This window comes from Hydra vulgaris, chromosome 09 (genome assembly GCF_038396675.1).
Source record: "Hydra vulgaris chromosome 09, alternate assembly HydraT2T_AEP".
Taxonomy (NCBI): domain Eukaryota; kingdom Metazoa; phylum Cnidaria; class Hydrozoa; order Anthoathecata; family Hydridae; genus Hydra; species Hydra vulgaris.
Genome location: NC_088928.1, coordinates 18,822,150 through 18,846,869, shown reverse-complemented (window position 1 = coordinate 18,846,869; position 24,720 = coordinate 18,822,150). Strand labels below are relative to the sequence as shown.

Below are 24,720 nucleotides of genomic sequence, written 5' to 3'. Positions count from 1 at the left end.
AGCCATTTAATGTGTAAAAAAGAAAATATGATGAGTCTTTTTCTTTAATTTAGCTTCACATTTTAAAATTGTAAGGGTAATGAACAACCACTTTGTATGATCTGCAATGAATGAATGGCTGTGGAGAGTATGAAACCATCAAAATATAAAAAGACATCTCGAATAAAGCATGTTTCGTATGTCAATAAATCAAAAGAATATTTTAAAAGACTGTATAAATCTTTGAGTAAGGAAAAAAAATCTTTTGAAAAATTTATAACCGTTAATGAAAAATATTTAGTTTTTATACTGTATTGCTAAAAATCAAAAGTTCCCCATCGGAGAAGATCTTGTATTACCTGCTGCTTTAAAAATGATGAAATACTACAAAAAGGAATTAAAATTATGTAATACTACAGGAAGTAAATATGGCGATGATATTCGAAAAATTCCTTTGTCGAACGACACTGTCCCGAATAGAGTTTTTGATACTAACAAGGACCAATTAGTGCAACGTATTACAAGAATTATAGAAATTCCAAAATTTTCAATTCAGTTGGACGAAACAACGGATATTACTAAATTGGCTCAGTTGTTAGTATATGTCAGGTACGTTTATAAAGAAAATGTGGAGGAAAAATTGTTATTTAGTTGATCTGTGAAAGACGATACTTCAGAGAAAGATTTGTAAAGTCGACAAATTTTTTAAAACTGAAGGTTTAGAATAGAAAAATTGCTGTAAAAAATATGCACAGAAAAATATGCACAGATGGTACAAGAGCGATGACGGGCAAAAATATTGATTTTAAATTATACTTTCAAGCTGCTCATTATAATCATATAACGTTTACTCACTGCCTTATTCACCGAGAAGCATTTGCAGCAAAAAATTAGCACCAGAATTGAACGACGTGCTTCAGTATGCTGTTAAGATTATAAATTTTATTAAGAGCCATGGCCTTCGCGGACGCTTATTTTTAAATCTCTGTAAGGATACGGATTCCAAGTTTATTATTTCATGCAGAAGTAAGGTGGTTGTCAAGAGATCAAAGTTTAAGAAGATTATTTTTATAAAAAGACGGAATCGAAATATTTATAATCGAATGAAAATGTCAACTTGCTGTATTTTTTTCAAAATGACTTATATCTATCCAAGCTGTGTTATTTGTCAGATATATTCAAGAAATTAAACGATCTTCAACTTGTCTCTTCAAAGAAAAATTTGCGATATATTTACTTCAAATGATAAAATTGAAAGTTTTATTAAAAAGCTTAAAATTTGGCAAACTAGGGTAGAAAAAAATTCGTTTGAAATGTTTCCCAGTGACGACAATTTTATAATCGAGAAAAATCATTTATTGCAAAACCTTTATCGCAAAACTTCTATCGCAAAAATTATAGTTGATCACTTAAAAGTATACGAAGCACAGTTCCAAACAAAATGTAATATTTCTAACAAATTATGTTTTAAGAAATAACTTCATTTCAATAAAATACATAACTTTTATTCTTTAAGGGATAATGAAACTCATTAAAATATAAACCTTTTATGCATTATAAATGATAAAACTGGATGTAGCCATTTTTTTATTAACGGTTTTATGGTTAAATATAAAAACTTTTTTTTTAACAATAAAGTTGGTCAGTTAATTTTTTTTCAATAACTTTAAACACTGTTATGTATCTTGTATGGAATTTTGCTTTGAAATAATGGTAAAATATTTCCAGACATTACTATGGCGGGTTCGGCTTTTTTTTTTCTACAACAACAGCAACAGCACCAAGTAAATAATCCAACAAGTAGTAATGAAAGTCCACCCGTTATGCCGTATTTCAAGGAATCATCTGCAGAGTTCCACATTTTAAAAAAATCTTTAAAAACAAAATGATAATAAAAATGACAGGAACAATAATCATATCAAAATACAAAGTAAGAAGAGTATTAAAAAAAAACAACAACACTGTCTTATTAATGCTTTTTTGCAAACCCAACTTGTTCTTTAAGATAAATGTTTCGAGCTTAAGAAATTGTTAACGTTATAAAACTATACTGACATGTATTGTAATATTGTCAACCAATGTAAACGGGGCTCGGAGGTAAGACTAATTTTCTTTTTTTCTAGGTTATATATATTTTATTACTATATGTATTTTTTTCAAATATTATATCACAACAAAAAATTAAATGAAACGACATAAAAAATCAATAACCTCTTTGACTGAAGCGACCCCCCGGTAAGGATAGTTAAAAAAAAAATAAAAAAAAAATTAAAAACCATAAACTTTTTTAAAACTAAGCTGCCTTAAAAATTTTTAAATTTTATATGAAAGCTACATCTAACTTCTGAAAAACAAAGTATATACTTTAACTTCCTCGAATGAGAATGTTATCGAATGTTTTATGAAATAAATTACAGGATGGGTAAACTTTTTAAAAAAAAAGAAATACTTCTTGTTTTAAGAAAAATGTTTCTTATTAATTGTTATATTTTTGATGTGCATCAAACATCAAACTTACCATTACAATCTGAGTTGTTGATAGTCTTATTAAGCAATTGCAATTTCAGTTTCACAACTCCAAAAACTTTAAATAGAAGCATTACCTAAAAAGTTATTGAATAATTAAATAATTTGTTAATAAATAACTTATTTATAAACTACAATAACTATATTTTCATAATCAAGAAAATTTTTTTTTCATAGCAAATTTATCATAATTTAAGTATTTAAATCTAAACATTAGGAGTTTTCATTGATCTGTCAAACTTTTGATACCATAAATCACAACATCTTAATAAAAAATGCTTGAAAATTACGGAGTGAAAAATAAAAACTTACTTTGGTTCAAAGGATATCTACCAATTCAAAAGCAATTTTTATACTATGATCAAAATAATACAATTCCATATTCCATAATTTGCGGGGTTCCTAAGGGCTCTATTTTAATACATCTACCGTACATAAACGACTTTAATTTAGCAACAAATCTTTTAGACCTAATTTTGTTTGGTGATGATTCCTATCTCTTTTTTTCTTACAGAAATATTAAAACACTTTTTAAAATAGTTATTGAACAGTTATGTAAAGTTAATGAGTGGTTTGTAAATAACAAACTTTCATTAAATGTGGATTAAGCAAAATGTATAAGAAACAAAAAATATACTTTTCCATGAGGTAAGTAATTCAGAAAACATTCTTCTTAAATTACCAAATCTTTGATTAATAATACTTATATTAAAAAAAAAAAAAACTTAATTTATTTAAGATTAAAATATGATAAAAATTTATAGTGGCATTCTCATGTAAATATTATTGAAGCAACACTTTCAAAAAATATTGCAATATTTACAGCTTAACCTTTTCTAAATATAACATCCCTGAAAAATTATATTTCGCCTTTATTCACAGTTATTTGTCTTACTGTAACACTGTGAGGGTTAGCCTACAGAAAAAAAAATCTACAAATAAAAACATGCGTGCAGAATAGTGTTTAGTGTCTATAGAAACTCTCCTTGCAAACCACTTTTACAATAAGTTTAGTTGTTTATGTTTAAAACAAAAATGGGATTGTCTCCAAAAATCTTTCATACTTATATTAATACAATTAATCTAAGTATTCAACAAAGTTTTCAGATAATCTTCTCAAATATAATTTAAAATTAACTTCCTACTCAATTAAATACCGCAGAATTTATCTGGGGAAATAATTTCCAGATATTGTCAACAAAAGCAAAACTATATTAGAGCAATTTAAAAACGAATCAAAGCGATTATTACTGTTCAGGGATCCTCATTTGAATGTTTCTTTCAGAGTTGATAAAACTAAGCAAGTAACTTTCTGCCGAAAGGCCAACTTTTTTTGGAGGCGGAAGCCACTGGCGGCCGCCGTCAGAAGATATTTTGGAGGCAAGTTGATTTGGAGACCGCCTTCAGTGGCTTCCGCCTCCCGATTGGCAGCAGTAGCTAGAATTTATTTTTGGAGGCAGAATGTTTTGGAGGCCACCGCTAATCGGGAGGCGAAAGCCACTAGCGGCCGCCGTCACAAGATATTTCGGAGGCAAATCGGTTTAGAGTCCACCTCCAGTGGCTTCTGCCTCCCGATTGGCAGCAGCAGCAATAATTTATTTTTGGAGGTAGAATGTTTTGAAGGCCGCCGCTAATTAGGAGACAGAAACCTCTGGCGGCCCCCGTCAGAAGATGTTTTGGAGGCATGATGATTTGGAAACCGCCTCCATAGGCTTCTGCCTCCCAACTAGCGGCAAAAGCCATACTGAAGTTGGTATTTTAGTCTCCTGCCGCCAGAAGAAATCAAAATAAAGGGTGTTGCCATGTTTTTCAATAAAGGAAAAGGAGCAGGAGTTTTTGATTTCTCATAAACTCTCGATTTTTAAAAGTGACAAAGAATTTGTTAAAACAATCGATATTGGCTGTCGTTTGATGCTGTTGTAAAAAACTCTCTTGGAAATAAAAAACAAGAAAACTGCTGTTTAATTGTTAGAAAGTTAAAAGCCTTTTGTGCTCTTCGATGCGAAAAAAGTATAAAACTTCGTTTTATAAATAGGCATCTTAAACAGTTTCTTGGTCAAGATAATTATCTAAAGGAGAGCGGTTCCACCAAGATCTTAAGAAAATGGATGATTGTTATCAAGGACGTTTGGAAAAGCACATGATGGCAGACTACTGTCTAACAGTACTGTCCAACTTTCTTTTGTCAACTTGCATCAAGCAAGTTGACAAAAGAAAGAGCTACAAGCAAAAGTTTCTTTTCGATTGAATATTTATGAGTAAACGATTTGCTTGAAATCCTTTTCTAAATTAAAACTAACGCTACTTTTTTATAAATTTATAATTTTTATAAATTTATAAAAGGTTTGACTTTGATAGGATGATGTTTATGCTATAAATTGTTTATTTTAAACGTGTTATTGACTTTTTTTTCATCTTTTAATTTTATAAAAAATAAAATCTTTCAAAATATACCCGAGAATTTCCAAATGAGTTTCAATTTAGAAATACTTCGGATAAAATGTGCTAACTAACTAAAATTTGCAAAAGTTAAAGAATTCTATGCAAAAAATCTGATGTCAGATTTGAATTCAGCGTATCAAAATTAGGTAAGAACAAGTGTCAAAAATAATGCAATAAATTTTTTGTTTGCCTGTGTTATTTCATAACAAAAGTTTTAAGACAAGTTTTAGAATTTGGGTTTTCTCTTGTATTCCATTTCAAAACAAGTGACATTAAATGGAATCCTTTTTTTTATTGCTTGTATTATAATATAATTCAAGCTTATTGGAAGAATAATATTATTTTGTCAATTTAAAACTTAAGATAGCAACTGAAAACTTTTTTTCGATACTCTTCAATTAGATACTGTAGACTTGATAAGTTTTGTTCCACCATTCTGAAGATACTACACAATTTAGAAAGCGATAAAAAATGACGTTTTTCAAGAAAAAAGAAAAAAAGTATAAAAGTAGCTTTTAATGCCCTCAAACACCACAACACTGTGATTGTTTTCATTGCGGTTTTTTTAATTACAACTTGTTAAGGACTAAATGTTTTTTTATTAATCAAGGACTTGCCTTGTCACTATTTTTTAATGTTTCAGTTAGCAATGTTAATGCAAGTTGAATATAGTTATTTAGCTATCAGCAGAGTTTATAAAAGACGGAAAAATTCTCGACTACACTTTTCTTTTGCAGCCATTGGCGTCCGCCTTCCCAAAATACGAAAATCTTAAAAATTGTTTTATAATATTAATTGCCAAGTTTTGAGTATTTTAACAAAATTATGACTTTGTCAGAGATTTTTTTTTTTCAAAGGCTATCAAATAAAACATTTTGGTAAAATGAATTCTTTAAAGTTTAAAATATTTTACAACCATTTTTCATTCGTAATTTTTTTTTTATTACATAAACTTAAATTAAATCGATTTAATCATCGTAATAACTTAATTTTACTGAGTCTTCAAAGATAAGAATTAAAGTTTGGGTTGTGTTTTATATTCCATTTTAAAACAAGTAACATTAAATGGAATTTATTTTTATATATGATTAACGTAATAAATAGAATTTGACTTTGCCAAGCAAATCCAAATTTGGTCTAACTACTAAAATTGCGTTTAATGTTTCATCCGAAAGCCGAGTTCTCAAATGGTTGTAGACCATTGCATAGCTACTAAAATCTCGTTCAACTTTGACCTGAGAAAATGCAGCACCAAAAATAACTTGAGAAATATTGTAAAGTTCCTTCCACTTAGGATCATCACGTTTTAAATTTTAATATTCAGGAATATTAAAATTTTTATTCACACCAATACGTGACTCACTATATACAATATTTGTTATTTGCTGATGAATTCTTGTGTTTTGTATAACATCTACGCTTTGACGTTGACCTCCTCCTGAAAGAAAAGATATCAATTATTTGTTTATCAAACAAAAAGTATTATCTAATCGAACTGATTTTCGAATCATTAAAAATTGCAAAGTTTTTCAAACACTTAAAAGATAAAAACTTTTATTTAAAATTTGACTCTTTGACCTTAAATCAATAAATGGTTAAACTATTTTCGTATGATTTGAGAAGAAAAAAAACAAAAAAAAAAACGAAGAAACAAATAATACTCTATGATACGAAAATAATTAATAGCAAGTTATTGAGTTGTAGTAAACTTTTATTGATACACAGTGCGGAAATTCTTGATTTTTTTAATGTAATTGAATAAAATTTATTTAATGAACCGCTTGATATCAAATACTGGTTAAATATCAATTACTGAATTATAGTAAATCTCTACCTGAAAGTTGAGTCAAACGTTCTTCATCCTCGTCTCGTAAATTTTCAGGCTGTCGAGCAATTTCAGCAAATTGTCTTTGTGAGTTTACAAAGTGATGAATCTTCAGTAGATGATCTACTCCGCGGCTTCTCAATAAATCGTTGAAAACTTCATGACTAGCACTATTCCATGCAAAACGAGGATCCAGTAAGAAAGCAGCGATGAAAGCAATACATTCAAAAAACCTTTGTGAACGTAAATTTAAAGCTTCTAGAAGTTCAGTTGTTAAATTATTTTGCCCATCGGCAATCTTTTCTTAATTCATCACTATTCTCATCCATCGTAAAAAGAAGTCCGACATGGTATAGTCTGATCTTTGAAAATCCTTTATTGCATAAAATATCGGCTCAAATGTTCTTGCATATTCCTCAATAAATTTCCAGGTTTCATCATTTAATCTTAGCTCGCGGTTATTTCGATTAGTTCCGATTTGTTCATTTATCGCGAGTTTTTCAAACATGTCTGATACCATGATGTAAGTACTACTCCATCTCGGAACAATATCTTTGCTTGGTCTCTTGAGATCAGCAAAAATTGCATCATATTTAGGCGGTTGTGTATTTTTTATAAATTTTCTAATTTCAGCTAGAGTGGCTTCATACGGCTCTGTTACATCTTTTGAAGCTAATTGGCAAACATGCGCTCCACAAAACATTTTGGTGCAGATTGCACCATATTGTTTTCTAAGACATTTACTTTTCTCTCTTGTTCTTGAGTATGTGATAGTCTTTCGATCGCATCGTCTGTATCTTCAGAATTTTCTACAAGTTCTTCTTTAAAATTGACTCGGTCAAGCAGATCGAAATCTTCAAAATCAAACTGTTGTGAACAAATTCATTACAAATGATCATTTGATTTTGCATTTCTCTGATAGCATCAGAAGCTTTGATCATGTTTTTACCTTGATCCGAACAAGTTGAGTAAATATAATCTTCCCCTTTCCCTTCTTTCGCAATCAGAGTAATTAGCTGATCTGCTAAAACCGCTCCAAGTTGCCGTTCGTGCTGAGTGAGCATCCCCAGTTTGATCGTGCAATTTTCCATCTTTTGTATACTGAACACTTTTATACAGAAAAAACATTTGTATTGAAACGAGTCAAACATTAATGATGGTATACATTTTTTATATCTTTTGCAATAGTTTCATAAATTTGGTCAGCAGCTTTAAGAATAAGTTCTTTTGCTTTTTGACGATTCCATCTCACACCAAAAGCTTGAAGAGCCTTTCTAATCATCTCATTCTTCCCCATGTCATTAGTGACTGTCATAGGCAAACTTCTCATCAGAATCGATTTTATGAAGTCTCTTACTGTATTGTTTAATAGAAGTCAAAATTAACTTTTTTACGTGAAACGAAAATAGCATTTTCTTCACCGTTACCCTAATTATGATTTTTATTTCGAACTCTCCTCCTTTCCGAAATTCCTAGTTCTATAGCAATATCCTTGTGTTTTGAATGCAAATGGTTTTTGAGATGGGAAACATTTCCGACAAGAATTGCGCACACTTTGCATTTTCATCTGTTATTTTCAGTCAAAAAATATACTTTTACTCGCGTGTTTTGCATTTTTCTCTACATAAAGCTTAAATCATCTTAATCAATCTCTCAGAAAAAAAGGTTAACTAAAAAAAAAACATAAAAAATGTTATTGCTTATTGCTCGAATCTTAATGAATAAAAAATTCGAACAATGAAAATTCCATCGTCTAGAGACGCTTTTCAACAAAAACTTTATCATACCGGTAAAGCACGAGATTTTTACTCCCACCTTTTTTTTACTTAGTAAAAATCTCTTACTAAATTTTACTTTATTTTTATGTACAAATTTATTTTGCAACCACGTATTTTGTCAATACTTTTAAATGTTGCATCGTGTGGGGAAATCTATAGCGTAAATAATTAGTAAGAAAGGGACAAGGTAAACAGTTTAAATATTTATAGTTGTTTAAAATAATTGCATTGAGTTTGCAATTGTGTGATACTGTGATAGTGGTGCGATACTAGCTTAGTTTGGATGAACGTTTGTATGGTGCAGTTTTAAAAAAATTCAAAATTTTTAAAGAATCTTTTTTTAAATTTTTGTTCAGAGAAAAGTTATTTGGTGTAAAGAAGAGCAACACCACATAATTAAGTTTTTGAATGATGCTTATGATATTTCCAATAAGGCAAATGCATTATCTGGCCGCATAGACATCAATTCAACCACAGAAAATATTCAAAAGTTTTTTTGGTAAAGAATGGTAAATTACATTGCCACTTTTGTTCAGAATATAATAACTTACAAAAAGCTGAAAAAAAGAACCTTCAAGTGAAAACATTGTTACAAATCGTTTCAGTTCAAAAAGTTAACATAAAGCAAGTTATGATTGACTTGACTTGATTGCCATAAGTATTATGTTATTTTTAAAAATTTTGAATTTTTTTAAGTTAAAAACTGCACCACAACAAAAGTGCAGGCCAAATTAAGCTAGTATCACACATGGGTAACATAAAATGAATATAAGTAGTATAAACAACTATAAATATATAAACTGTTTACCTTATCGCCAGATTTACCTAGATGACACAACTCATTATTATTAATTGTGAATAGCTTTATTTTTCTTCGAAAATTCGATTTATCAACACCATTTACTAATAGCTGTCTTTGGATTATATTTTCTTTTAAAAAAAATACTAACGTCAACTAATTCAGTGTGCGGCTTTAAATTTTTAATAATACAATGCATTTAAATATTTAAAAGAGAAAATTTTAATGTTATTCGTACGAAATGGAATCTGATGAAGACCGTAAATGTTTTATGAGATTTTTACTGGGGAGTTAAAAAAAACGTAGTAGTAAAAATCTTATAGCAAACTGGAAATTTCAACAAGTAAAAAAATCTCCTTAGTATAACATTTGATTCGACGAATGCGCATTTTCCATTTTCAAAAAAAAAAAAAAAAAAAATCAATTTTCATAATAATTTTGATTATTGGAAAAAATTCAATTTAAACCGATATTAATTTCTTAAATTTTTAATAAGCATTTAAGAATATTGGGTTTGTCAAGATTTTTTAACAATATCTAATGAGTAAAATTAAGAATTTAATGTTATGGTTGAAAAGTGACAGTTTATTTTCAACTGATGAGCGACTTGCTCAAAAGATCAAACTTTGATCCCATCAAAAACAGACAATTTATCTTCTATGAATTTTCGTGGAAAAGATTTTTAGCTAATGGCCTGGACATAAAATTTCCAACTTTTAACTCTTGTTTTGAATATAAAACTTCAAATTTTGTTGATAGGTATAAAAAAAATAAACCACTCTGACAAAATCATCATTTTTTTAAATAGTCAGTATATTGAATATTTGAATCCAATTAGTCTTAAAATTGCTTGTTAATTTAAAAACAAACTTTTTTAAATTAACAAGCATTTAAAAGATTGAATTTTTTTTAATGAAAATTTTTCCCCTTTGACTTCAACTTCAGGCGGCGGGAGGCAAAAATTTCACCTCCAGTTTAGCGGCTGCAGCCAACTGGGAGGCAGAAACCACTGGGGACAGCCTCAAAATCAACTTGCCTCCAAAATATCTTTTGACATTGACCGATTTTGCCTCCCGATTGGCGGCGGCCTCCAAAACATTCTGCCTCTATAAAAAAGTTCTGGCGGCAGCAGTTAATTGGAAGGCCGAAGCCAATGGAGGCGGTCTCCAAATCATCTTGCTTCCAAAAAATATTCTGACGGCAGCCGCCAGTGACTTCCGTTTCCCAATTTGAGGCAACCTCCAAAACATTCTGCCTTTATAAAAAAGTTCTAGCGGCAGCAGCCTATAGAAAGGCAAGAGCCACTGGAGGCAGCCTCCAAATCGTCTTGCCTTCAAAATAACTTATGACAACGGCCGTCATTGGTTTCTGCCTCCCAATTGGCGGCAGCCTCGTAAACACTGTCTCAATAAAAAAGTTCTGGCGGGCGCAGCCAATCGGAAGGCAGAAGCCACTGGAGACGGCCTCCAAATCATCTTGCCTTTAAAATATCTTCTAACGGCGGCCGTCAATGGCTTCCGGCTTCCGATTGGCGGTGGCCTCCAAAACATTCTGTCTCCAAATAAAGGTTCTGGTCGCGGCCACCAAAAGGGAGGCGGAAGCCACTATAGGCAATTTCCAAATCATCTTGCCTCTAAAATATCTTCTGACGGCGGCCTTAGTGGCTTTCGCCTCCCGATCGGAGGTGGCATCCAAAAAATTCTGCCTCTAAAACAAAGTTCTAACGGCGGCCTCTAATTGGGAGGCGGAAGCATCTGAAGGTGGAAGCCAGAAGATTCTGCATGCAAAAAAAGTTTTGGGAAGCGGCCGCCAGTAGCTGCGGAAGAAACGTGGAGGCGAGAAGATTTTTGCCGTTTATCATCTCTTTCTTTTAAAGTAAGCTCAATCAAATAAAAACAGACTTATTTATAACAATGAAATTCAAGTGATGATGTAAAAGATTTATCTAGTGATTATGTTAAATATTGAATTTTTCATTATTATTATTATTATTTTTTTGTTCGAGAATTTTTTTTTATACATTTTTTAAATATATAGTTATAGCAAATGTAAGCATTTTAACACTTTTTAATTATTTGTTATTTTGAATTTCTTTTTTCTCTTTCTTATTTTCTATTTCTAACTTATATACATATATATATATATACATATATACATATATATATATATATATATATATATATATATATATATATATATATATATATATATATATATATATATATATATATATATATATATATATATATATATTTATATATATATAAATATAAATATATATATATATATATATATATATATATATTATATATTATATATATTATATATATATATATATATATATATATATATATATATATATATATATATATATATATATATATGTATGTATATACATTTGCATGCTACGGTTATGTAGAATTTTTTATCATACGTGGCTCGGCGATAAAGCAAAATGTGCCTTCCTCTTGCTCCAGCCAACTTATGTATATGTCACTATATATATATTATAACTAGCTTATGTATATGTATATGCAATGTAAACATTCTTTAACGGCGAAATAAACTACAAAATTAAAAAATTAAAAAAAAAACAACAACAATAAAAAAAAGACTTTTTTAAAAATTATTGAAAAAAAAGAAAAAAATAATTAAAAAGATTATTGGAAACAAAAATAGAAAAAGATACTCCCAAAGTATATTTGTTAATTGGGACTATTTTAGTTGGTTTAAGAGCATCAAGAAAAATACCAAACTTCAGTGAAAGCTTCATTATGTGAAATAGTGGTTTGATTAAGCAAGTTTTGTTAAAAATAACTATATTATTATTAAATATAATAAAAAAATTATGTTAGCATTGTTAATCCTAATTACTGAAACAATATGATCATTAATTTAATTAATGAAAATGGCTTATTTATTATTATATAATTAAAAGTAATCTAATGGCTGGTTGATTAATCTAATGGCTACAGTTGATTTAATGTCAGCTACTTACTCTTAAAATTTTTAACAAAACTAGCCTAATCAAATCACACCTTCATATAATGAAGCTTTCACTAAAGTCTGGTATTTTTTCTGATGCTCTTAAAACAGCTAAAATAATCCCAATTTACAAATGCAATGATCATTCAGACATTACAAACTATAGACCTATAACATTACTTTCAGTATTCTCCAAATTGTTCAAACGCGTAGTTTATAATAGAATATTCGAATACTTCACTAAAAACAAATTATTCTACCCAAAATAATTTTGATTTCAGAAAAATCACTCAACTGAGCATGCAATTACTGAGTCAACCAAATAACTAAAGGTTTTGACAAAAGCAAATATATTTTAGGAGTATCTATTTCTATCTTTCTTTTTAATATAAAAATGTCAACACTTTTATATTATAAAGATATAGCTGTATTTAGTTTAATATAACATTTCTTTTTAAAGTATACAATTTAATATATGACTTTCTTAAATATAAATTTTTCTCTCAAATGTATAAATAGACGTTTCTTAACTTTGTCTACCCACCCCCTCTTGTTTTTATAAAGTGATTTCTGATAAATCATTATTAATGGAACATTGTAAAATGAAAAAAAGTTTGCAAAGTGATTTTCTACTAATTTATATATATATATATATATATATATATATATATATATATATATATATATATATATATATATATATATACATATATATATATATATATATATATATATATATATATACATATATATATATATATATACATATATATATATATATATATATATATATATATATATATATATATATATATATATATATATATATATATACATATATATATATATATATATATATATATATATATATATATATATATATATATATATATATATACATATATATATATATATATATATATATTTCAAATAAATTATATAGCTTTAGAGTTGTTAAAAATATCACCTTTAATTCTATATTTCCAGAATGGTCTTCTTCAAAATTTACTTGCATATATAAACCAGCTAAACCAGATAATGATAGTCCAGGTATTTTAATATCTTGAGAAGCATGCACCTGAGTTTCAAAATCAATATTAAGTTCGGTAATTTTGAAATGAAACTTTACCACAGGATCATTGCTACAAGATTTAATGTCTATATATATTTCTGCTTGAAAATTTTCAATATTAGTCAAACATCGATATGATCTTTCACCCGTACCAAAGCCATATTCTTCGCAATAGTCGCAGACGACAGCTAAAATAATTTATCAAAAAAACTAAATTTTGTTACTCAAAGGTTTACTTAAGTGTATAAATAAATAAATTTTTTGCGGAAGCGTTTTTTCTTCGCCAAAGTTCTGTACCACGATTTAAATGTCTGTTTTGGAGTTTTGAACATTTTTTTGTTGTTGCTGCATTTCTTTGAAAACTTAAACTTATTTATATTTAAGACGCGGATGTTTTAAAAAATCTAGAAAATTCTTCTTTTACTGTTACATTTTGGTATAGTTAAAAATGTTTTTGTTGATATAAATTATTTTAAAAACTACGTAGTTGTTCTTACATTAAATTGGTATTGAAGTTACGTTGATATTTTTTTTACCATACTCAATTAGTTTTTTACACATATTTTTTATGTCCTCGCAAAAAGTAGGGCACCAAGGTAGTAACCAATAATTAAAAATCCATCTACTTTTACGATTACCACTTTAGACGTGGGCGATGAGAAAAAGAAAGGATAGATTTAAAAGAACATTTGTACAAATAATTAAGATCGTTCTAGCCCAATAAGCGAAATTGGCAAAGAAGGAGGCGTGAACTTTCTTAGTTAAATGTTCTTCCGCTGTGCTCTGTTATAAAACCGTAAGACTTTTGAGAACACCCTAAATCAAGTGTGGCTATCATTAAATGACACATGTAGCCGATATAAAGTAACGAAGCATGTTTTGAAACTTGTAATCGTTCAATATATAAACGAGTTAAAAGCAAAAGTAAAAAAAAGTTAAACTTTTATTAGTTTAAATATTAAATAGTTGAGTCCCTTGTTTGTGTTATTTTTAATTTTTATATTGGTGCAAGCCCCAATAATACCTGTGATGATTTAAGACCTACAATAACTACTGCCACCTATTTACTAATGACTACTACTTTTATCTTTTGATACCAAGTTACATGTATTAAGATAAAAATTGGAAACGTTATTACATCATAAGTTAAATAAACTGATTTTGAACGAAGTTCCTTCAACAAATCCATATATCAAAAATTTAATTTTGATTAACTTTAAACCTCATAACTTTATTTAGAATTGTTAAACTTTGATAATTTTTTCGCATTTGAAATACTTTATTAAAGTTCTTTCGATTTATATCAATCTATTATTTAGATAGTTGAACAACTTTATGTCACATCTTAATCATTCTATTTTCGGATTTATATTTCACATATCGATTTAATCAATTAATAAGGAAAACAGTGATTTTTTTTGCAATGCATGTTTATTTTGCGATATTTTAGATAGAATCGTTAATAGTTTTTAAAATCTTATTAAACTTAAGACAAGATACGTAAGTAAGTTATTTTTCCGTGACTACGCGACCAGACAACAAATTTATCATCATTTTAATTTTTATAACAAAAATTTCAACTGGTAAACTGAAACCTCATACAGGCAATTAACTATTATAGCGAAACAGACACACTGTCGAACATTATTGTTTTATGACTGTCAATTTTGCGAAAACTCAGGATTTTTCTCCATCTTGCCCCGTTTCCCTCTACATGTAAATAATTGTTACAATTTATTATAAATGAAAATTAGCATTTTATAACTGAACAAATCATACCTGAAAAAGTTATCAAAACAAGTAAGAAAAAAAACTTAGCACTTGAGTCCATTTCAAAAGGTTTCAAAGTTTTAATTTTTGGCAACGTCTTTCAAATTTAATACGGCGTGCCTCAACTAATTTTTGAAAAATATATTTTAAACGATCTAAACAAAAAACTAGCAAATCAAGTTTTCTTTTATTAAATACAAGTTTTTAATGGATTTTGTTATAAGAATAGTATTTTTGTTGTAAATATGAGGTAGTCGAAAAATAATTAACAAGAAAGAATAAACAAATAATATCAATTAAATGTTAAAAAAATACATTTTCATTTTAGTAGAGTCTAGTACCCTTATCATTTTTGTTGAGATAAACAATTAAATTTTATAGCATACTTTTTTACTAAAAGTATTGTTTCTATTATACCCCCGCAAATATTTTAACCTTAATTAATTGTTAAGTTAACTATAATAAAGATTTAGTAAATCACGCAAGTATGAAAAATGTATAATTACACGCAAAAACATTTTATTTCTTAATTTAAAATTTTTTTTAATAGTTCAGAAGTAAACGCAAACATTAAAACTTTTTTTTTAAGAAAAAAATTGATTTGAGTTTTCACTAGAGTGGGCCAATTCCGATTCCACCGTTTCTTAAAGAATCGAAAGAATGACGTTTACCTTTTTTTTCAACGAATTTAACGATTCTAATTCTTCTATAACTTTTTTTTAAGCTACAACTTTTGATATTTGTGCTTCAACGACTTCACTTTTTTTAAAAAAGCTCTCTTGAGCAAATTCTAAAGATAATGGTATACGCTAGAGTTATAGACCGGCGTCTGTTGCAGAAAAAGCTTCAAAAAAAAAAAAACGTTCGTTATACACATTTAGTAACTAAATTTCGAGAAAGTTTTTTTGAAGATCTGAAAGAACTGATTACAAAAAAAAAAGTTACCAAATTTTCTTGGTCCCAATAACTGGATAATTGAGGTCAAAATTTTGCTGTATATAGAAACCATCCTTTTTAACTCTTTTTAATTACGCCCAAATAATTAATAATTTTGATTTCAAATTTAGTATATTCTTTAGTTAACTTCCAAAAGTCTCTTAAAACTTGAATGCGTTTTGATATCGTTAAACTAGGTTCTAGACTCTTTTATTTCTGACCTGTTTTCTTAGGACACTTTCCATTTGCCATTTTTATGCAATGTTTTAAAAGAAGACTGTAATTAAAACAGAAATATTACTATTAACCGAATTTCCTATATATACTACTGCCGCTGATGTTTATCTTGCACTTCAAAATCAAAAAATATTAAATAACAAGTGATTTTTATTACAATTTATTAATCTAATTTAAGCTACCATTATCAGACTCGTTTGATTTATCTGATTGGTTGTCATCATCCACTTATTGATGGTTATCACCATGATTGCTGCAAACATTACATTTGCAAAGATCTGGGCAAACTACACAAGCTCTGTCACAAGAACATCTTTTAGTGGAATTATCACGGCAATAATATTGAACAAAATCAAGCGCCTTGTTCAGCAGGCAATTCCATCCAATGGAATTGCCTGCTGCACCAGATATGGATATGGTAATTGAACCTTATTCATTAAAGTAATCATTCCCAAAAGGACTTAGTGGGTTATTTACTGCTACATGTGATCGTTTTCTGATAATAGCTTCATAATTAGCTATATAATTGTGTAGAATGAGCGAATCTTTGTTTGGTTGAAACGCTTCCTCGGTGAATTTAACAGACTTAAGTATGTAATGAGCGGAATTAAGTGATTCTTCTTGTTCAGCCCCGTATAAATCACAGACACGTTTTCAGTGTAGTTCACCAGATGGTGGTACTGAATTACCTAAAGTATTAGAAGCACTTAAGTACTTTGCTTTCTTCAGCAGGCACACCGTAGTGGAAATAATTTATTTAAAAAAAAGTCTCCACCAGAAACGGTTTGCATTTTAGAAACCACAATACTTTGAACAACTATAATCGAAATTTTGAAAATATAAAATATTCTGTTGACGTCTTTAAAAAAAAGAAGGGGTTAAACGGACAAGTCATGGATTTTTTGTGTTTAAGATAGGTAACTTCTAGATATAGTGCAAACTTTAAATTTTGTAATATTGATACTGGTATCAAATAAGAATGTTTTTCAAAAAATTACTATGATAGGAGCCTAGGAACAATATACACTTGAAAAATCAGGCCCAATTGTCCCAAATGTAGTAAGAAGAAGAAAAATGTCTTTTTTTTTGTGTAGTTTTTTAAAATTGATCGAAAAAATTAATTTATCTGAAAAAAGTTTCTTATAGTTTAAAAATAGCAACCAAGGAAAGTTTTAATCCCCCTCTATTTGAAGGAGTTGTCAACATTACGAGGTCATAACTTTTGAACGTTAAAATTTTTTTTTACTAAACAAGAATTTTACAGATGAATTTTAGTCGAGCTCACAATGGTAGAGTTTTTTTCAAATGCTATTATCACCCCTTTCCCTAACAAATACTTGGAGCATGGGGCCTAAATTTGAGGATAATATGGTTCTTAAACTGTGCTCACAATGACTTTTTTTTCATATTTATGTAGAAGTTACTTATCTTAAAAATTAAAAAATCTTGAAGTTGTTTTTTTGTTATATATTCAATTGTTTTTCAATTAGAGAACGATTTAAACGACACAAATTAATGTTAACATTCACATTTATTTTCATTTACAATCAATAATAGCTTCCAAAAGCTACATATACATATATTATAATATAATTTTTTTTTAACATTTTTCTTTAAAACTGTTTTAAAGAAAGTATGTCGTAGATGTAGGTAACAGTGATTTTAAGTAAGCTTCTGCATTACGGGTGACGAAGTCTTTCGAAGTCGAAGTTTCGAAGTGTACATTTGTAACTACGAAAATCGAAGTCAAAGTTTCGAAGTCAATCAAAGCAAATTCGGACTTCGAAAATGTTCGAATTTTTTTCCGAAGTATTTCAAATTTTTTTCGAAGTATTTCGAAAATTTCCTGATGTATATCAAACCCAGTTTTAGAACATTTTTGATGGATTTAAGAGTGTTTAAATTATGCAAAACAGAAAAGAAAATATATAAAACTTTTTTTAGATTTTATTCTTTGTAACAACTATCATTGCTTGTAATTGATTTGTATTACAATTTACAGATGTACAAATTAAGTTTAATTATTAGAAATATCAATGGAACCACTATTTGTTCGGAACCTTTTGTTTTCTCGTAGTGGAGTGACAGCAGATTGATCTTTTTGGTAGGGTTGGATTTCCTTTCTGTTTCCTTTTCTGCTGTTTCAATTGTCAAAGCAGATCGTGCATTATTCATCTTTCTAATGTTGGTCTTGAGGTAAACAATTTTGTCCACATTTTGGGTATCCAATTTTGTTCTTGAATCAGTGACCACACTGCCTGCAGCTGAGAAAACTCTTGGGAAAGTAGTGGAATCATTTTTGCATGGGCTTACCACTACTTTAGGATATCAGTGTTTGAGGAATCGGGGCGAGGGAGACCTTTGTATGTGTCTAACTCAATTTCAATTTTTGACTTTCCATCCCGGAACAGAATTACTTCTTCAGACATTTCTAATGCCATTTTTTCAGCTTTGTCAAGGTCAAAGCCAGACCCTGTCAGATTAAGAGAAGCACTCCTGATTTGGGACAAAAATTCTTGATGACTTAGATGCTCATTTACAAACCTGTCCTTGAGCCATTCCAAATCACCATACTTTTTCACCAATACACCCTTGAAGAAGGGGTGGAGAAAATTTCCCATGGCACGGTAGTGATTCTTTGTTTCACTGTTTGGAAATCGACTATTCAGCTCACCAGTCAGAATTGGGACAAAGTCTTTTGTGGCAGATTGTATGTCTGATTGAGTAATGGAGTTTAGCTTCATCTAAAGTTTGAACAGTTGGCTGCAGGCAAGATCAAGTGTAGGATGCTTGTCAGCAGAAAAGGCCTTGCTGACTTTCCGGAATGAATCCGAAATGGGTTAAACTTCCGCCAAAAGTAAAATCAGACTCTCTGACGGGATGACATCAGTAAATTCACATTGACTGTCTCTTAATTCTTCAAGGACTTCTCTCAATTGAATTACAGAGGTGATCATCATAGACTTCGAGTTCCATCTAGTCAAGCAGTCTGTGATGATCTAGACGTTAAAAGCTAAAAATAGAAAAACAAAAAATAAATATTAATTTTCACAATTATTTGCATGTGTGAGGAGAAAGAGGGGGTGGACAATATCTCAGTGTTTATGAGATGTGTAGTATTAATTTTCACGAAATACTTTTATTAAATTAAAAGTTTCAATATTAGACCAAAATATCATTACTATTACCTTCATTTTCTTGACACTTTTTTTGATGTCATTTTGACAATTTGAACTTCTGTGAACCTTTGCAGAGAGATCCTGGGCTTGTTTGATTGCCTTGTAAATGTTGTTGTCGTCTTCATCAGAAGATTGGGACGTCCCATTGTGGCTTGAAGATTTAAAAAAAATTTTTTCTTTGGCTTTTTGCAGCACTAAGTTAATCAAGTGATCAGCGCAAAGCAGAGAGTCTGTAATCTCTACTGTTTTCGGAATTGCAGCCTTTATATTAACTGCTGAATCGGGCACAGCAATCCTTTGAGTGCTGGCTCTGAGAAAAGAAAGATCTGTTTGCATAACCTTATCCAAAGCTTTGGCTAAGGCTGCAGCTGTATGTTGGCCACTAAATGGCTGGCAAGCAAGAACAAATTTTTTCAGTTCAGCTGGCAAGCAAGAACAAACTTTTTCAAAGTTTTTGTTGATGAAATGAGGTGTTGCAGATATGTAAGAATCGTTGCTTCTGCTTGTCCACGTGTCTGTCGAAGCCCCAAGGCCTTCACAGTCATTGAGTTCTCTAGCCAATTCCTTAGAAATGTGTTGCTTTACCTGTCCGTAAAGCAATGGGAGTTTTTGCCTAAAAAATAAAATAGGGTTAGCGTTCGTCAAAAATTGAAACTTTGGGCTGAAAGTATCCAACAATTGAATTGTTAGGTGTGGATTGGGCTGGCAACAACTTCTTCTGTTTGTGTATTTTCAGAGGAATGTTGTTTGATGGACTGTTAATGAAATCTGAAAAAAATTAAATTGAAACAGTTAAACTTTATTTATGAGCATCTAAAGAAGAAGATCGCACATAACAAGGGCCACCTGTACTTTAAATTTTCTTACCGTCACGGTTCTGTTCATATTCGTCCACATCAACCAAAGCTTGGTGAAGTTCCAGTAAATTCGCGTCATCTTGCTCAGTTTCTGCTAGCTCAGAGGCTATCATTCTTGCAAGAATTCCTTTGTGACACTTTAAATAAGACCTTAAAGCGCCAGTTGATGAGCTTTTCATTTTTAGAATTCTTCCGCATTCTTTACACTTTTCAGAAAGATCACGCTCACCTGGAAGTGCGTCATTAGGGGCCTTTATTTTGTCAAACTCTTTCCACAATGATTTTTGTAAAAGGAGCCATTTTTTAACTTGTAGAGAGGTTTTTTTCAAGTTGCACAACTAAATGTTTTGTGATAATTATTGAATATTTGTTTATTTACTCTGATATTTAATCAGCTAAAGTCGTAAATTATTGTTTTAGTAAAAAACTTGTATTTACTAAATCTAGAACTATAAATTAGTGCTCAAAAAACCATACTATCTGCTAAACATTTATTTAACTTTGAAAATATAAACTTCGAAAAATTAAAATTCGAATTTCATTACTTCGAAATACTTTGATTGTACTTTAAAAACTAAGTTGAACATTTTACTAAATACTTTTCATTGGTTACAACAGTATTACAATAAAACTCGAAAAACTCCTAATTAAACTTAATATATATATATATATATATATATATATATATATATATATATATATATATATATATATATATATATATATGCATATATATATATATATATATATATATATATGCATATATATATATATATGCATATATATATATATATATGCATATATATATATATATGCATATATATATATATATGCATATATATATATATATATATATATATATATATATATATATATATATATATATATATATATATAGATCTTTGAGATAGCTAACTTCCAGACATGGAGTTAACTCCAAACATTTGTATGTTTATACTTATGTCAAATAATGAGGGTTTGCAAAAAATTGCGATGATTGGAGGCTGGGAACAAAAAAAACCTAAAATTTTTGCAACACCTGCCCCAAACGTGAGAGCAACAAGTTGATAAAATATTTTTTGTACTTTTCTTAATTAGACTTATATTCATTGATAATTTTTAAGTTTCATAGTATTATCTCTAAGCGTTCAAAAATTATGACCATATAAAGTTTAAATCCCCCTCAATTTGAAGGGTTGTAATTTTTATATGGTCATAATTTTTGAAAGCTGGGAGATAATACTTTGAAACTTAAAAATTATCGATAAATATAAGTCTAGTTGAGAATAGTACAAAAAATATTTCACCAACTTTTTGCTCTCACGTTTGGGGCAGGTGTTGCAAAAATTTTGGGGCTTTTTTGTTCCCAGCCTCCAACCATCGCAATTTTTTGCAAACCCTCATTATTTGATATAAGTATAAATATATAAATGTTTAGAGTTAGCTCCATGTCTGGAAGTTAATAATAATAACAAATAATTAGCTTAAAATACAGAATGGTTTAAGCGGTAAAGTCATAGTAGAGCGTGATTCCGCGATATATTTCATTGGAAGCCGAATGAAATCGAAATCTCACGATAATGGGTTACTTAGGGGTCTATACTGGCCGTTTGGGAGACTTTTAGAATGGGAAAATTTTTATGTCACATTCTAGGATACTTAAAACGCAAGTTAGTAATCTTAAAACTTAGTTAATTGATGTGTATAACGAAAGTGTTGGAATCTGAAGCCACAGACGCCAGCCTATTATGAATTTTATCGAGTGTCGTCGGGAATAATAAACTTTTGTAAACTTGTTATTTAAAAATTGTCATTATAGCTGGTTATAAAAAAAAATTCCTGCACCAAGACACTCAATGGCATGGTGGATGTCTAATTTCACCAAGAAATAAAATTTTTTTTTGAAGTATTGGAAAAAACCTAAAAAAAAAATGAAAATTTATAGAGATTTCATAAATAATGATCTTTTCCAAACTTAATCTTTTAAAAGAACGTATGGGTAAACTTTCCTGCCGGATATACTTAATAACTCAGGAAATACCTAACTAAATAAGTCCAAATTTTGTTTATAATAAAATTAATTGTGTCATTTAAAGTTTTTAATTAGTTTGTACAGATTTTAGAGGACGCTTATAAAGTAATCGAATTTATTTAAGAGTAGGTGAGGTACCATGGTCTGGGGTTTACTTTCGATGACCTTTTTTAATGCTGAATTCTATATTTGTTCTAATTTTTTGTCATCTTTTGCTGATATGTTGCTTTTCAACAAGATTTCTTTTGCAATACACGTCTTCGCAGCTCCGATAACTTCATGTGCGCGCAATATGTAATAGTATGTCATGGTTCTTTATGCGCAGAATTGCATGAAAACAAGTAAATTCACATCTAAATTAAAATAGTAACCTTGAAAGAAATACCTGTTTACTTAAGATCATTTTTGTTTTTTCATAAAAAAGATATTGATTTACTTCATATAAGTTTACTTTACCCCATTTTAAATCTAAAGTCTATAATGTTTATATGTTTTTGTTATATAATATCAAGGAAAAATCAATCAAGGAAATCAAGGAAAAAAACAATAACAACAAAATAGTTTGTGCGTTTAACGTAAAAGCTCTAAATAAAAATAAAATGATGCTTATTGGAAAAGAAGAATGCGAAATGGTAATATTTATATATATATATATATATATATATATATATATATATATATATATATATATATATATATATATATATATATATATATATATATATATATATATATATATATAATTTTGGCACGTAATATATATATATATATATATATATATATAATTTTGGCACGTAATATTTAAGCAATAACTATGCTTTATAAAAACGAAGTGTTTGGATTCGTGTAAAGAAAAAAAACTCATCGTCGAGGAAATATTTAATACGTATTAAATTACATGGTTTTATTAGTCAGTATATTAGTTCTTGACATAAACATTTTGAATTTGTAATAAAAGCTGCACTTTTGTTAAAAATCCTTCTTATATCCAATAAGTAATAAGTACAAAGTCATAGATCTGCAACTTACAAAGAGCTCGCTTCGATCAACAAAGAGCGCACTTCAAACTTAATCTAACGAACCAGTCGATATATTCTCCCATAAAAGCACGCTTCAAACATAATCTAACGAATCAGTCGATATTTTCTCCTATAAGAGTACGCATCAAACTTTATCTAATGAATCAGATTTAGCTGAAAAGAAACAAATAAAATCTAAAATAACAATATGATTATTTAATAATTATCGTAAATCACAAACTTTTAAAGCAAATCTTACTTGGTAAGTTGCCAACCATTTTGGCAACAAGATTTTCTAGTTGTTTTCTTTTATCTAAATCATTAAATAATTTTAAGAAAACAATACTACATACAAGGTAGAAAAATAAAAAAAGTCATTTGCCTTCTAATTTTATACTCTTATTGCTAAAAAATAAATAAGGATTTAATAAAAAAAGACATAACAAAAAAGTCGACATATAAATAAAAAAAAGAAGTATAAAATGATAAATACAAGTCTAAAAAAATATTGTTTATCTATATATATCTACATCTAATATCTGTCTATAGATAAATATATATCTATATATAAAGTTAATAACTGATGCGCGTGATTAGAAAAAGACCTGTACTCACCTTATGTGATAACATCTGATTAAATAATTCGTTTTCTTTGTTTTCCATCTTCTTATATTTGCACTTGTTTCTGCATTAACTTGTTCATACATTAACTCACTAGATGCAAATGTGACTGCCCACGAAGTTGCTTTAAATAAGTAATCTACAAAGTTTTGAACATTAAATGTAATTTTAAAATGCACACAGAAAAATTATAACAATTTTTAAAAATGCAATAGTTACCACATAACCACACAACATTATAGTGGGGATTTTATATCATGATTTTCCTACCCATGGTGAATTTTCATCTTGAGGCTCCTTTTGCTGTGGAAACATTCACCGCGGCTAAGGAGCCTTATCTACCCCTAATTATATATAATATATTAAGTATAAAACTAAAAGTATGTATAATAAAGTATTGTCAGATTAGGTCACCAATGAATACCGAGTGCTGAAAATTCAATTCAGAATCAAGTTGCATTCTCCAACAAGATATGAACTAAATTAAATTCTTGCTACTGGGTGCGATCACAAAAAAAGACGAAGAGAGGGAAAAGTGAATATTCTCAAACTTTAAAAGTTAAAAGGTTATTGTGTCTTACTACAGAATGATATTCCTAGGCAATAACATAACAATACCATTGGATCTTCCTAGTCAATATTATTTTATACAGAACTTATCAT

The 24,720-nt window shown here is 28.9% G+C and overlaps 1 protein-coding gene and 1 long non-coding RNA gene across 2 annotated transcripts; both read right to left on the bottom strand.

The window, feature by feature from the left end:
• Positions 1-1,462: 1,462 nt before the first annotated feature.
• On the bottom strand, positions 1,463-15,372 carry LOC124810815 (uncharacterized). Its single transcript, XM_065804944.1, has 4 exons — positions 15,186-15,372; positions 13,302-13,594; positions 2,498-2,582; positions 1,463-1,851 (listed from the first exon to the last, which is right to left on the bottom strand). The coding sequence occupies exons 1-4, from the start codon at positions 15,235-15,237 to the stop codon at positions 1,646-1,648; spliced, it is 636 nt and encodes a 211-aa protein (XP_065661016.1). The 5' UTR covers positions 15,238-15,372; the 3' UTR covers positions 1,463-1,645.
• A 7,911-nt stretch (positions 15,373-23,283) lies between these two features.
• Positions 23,284-24,203, bottom strand: LOC136085035 (uncharacterized). Its single transcript, XR_010641021.1, has 3 exons — positions 24,052-24,203; positions 23,696-23,749; positions 23,284-23,610 (listed from the first exon to the last, which is right to left on the bottom strand). It is a non-coding gene; the product is annotated as an uncharacterized LOC136085035 (long non-coding RNA).
• Positions 24,204-24,720: the final 517 nt, after the last annotated feature.

Excerpts from the sequence above, each read along its gene's own strand:
- LOC124810815 (XM_065804944.1), bottom strand. The coding sequence starts at position 15,237 with ATGGACTCAAGTGCTAAGTTTTTTTTCTTACTTGTTTTGATAACTTTT. Across the intron at positions 13,595-15,185 it reads TGTTTTGATAACTTTTTCAG|CTGTCGTCTGCGACTATTGC; the intron begins GTATGATTTGTT and ends AAATTATTTTAG. Across the intron at positions 1,852-2,497 it reads CAACAACTCAGATTGTAATG|ATTTTTTTAAAATGTGGAAC; the intron begins GTAAGTTTGATG and ends TTGTTTTTAAAG.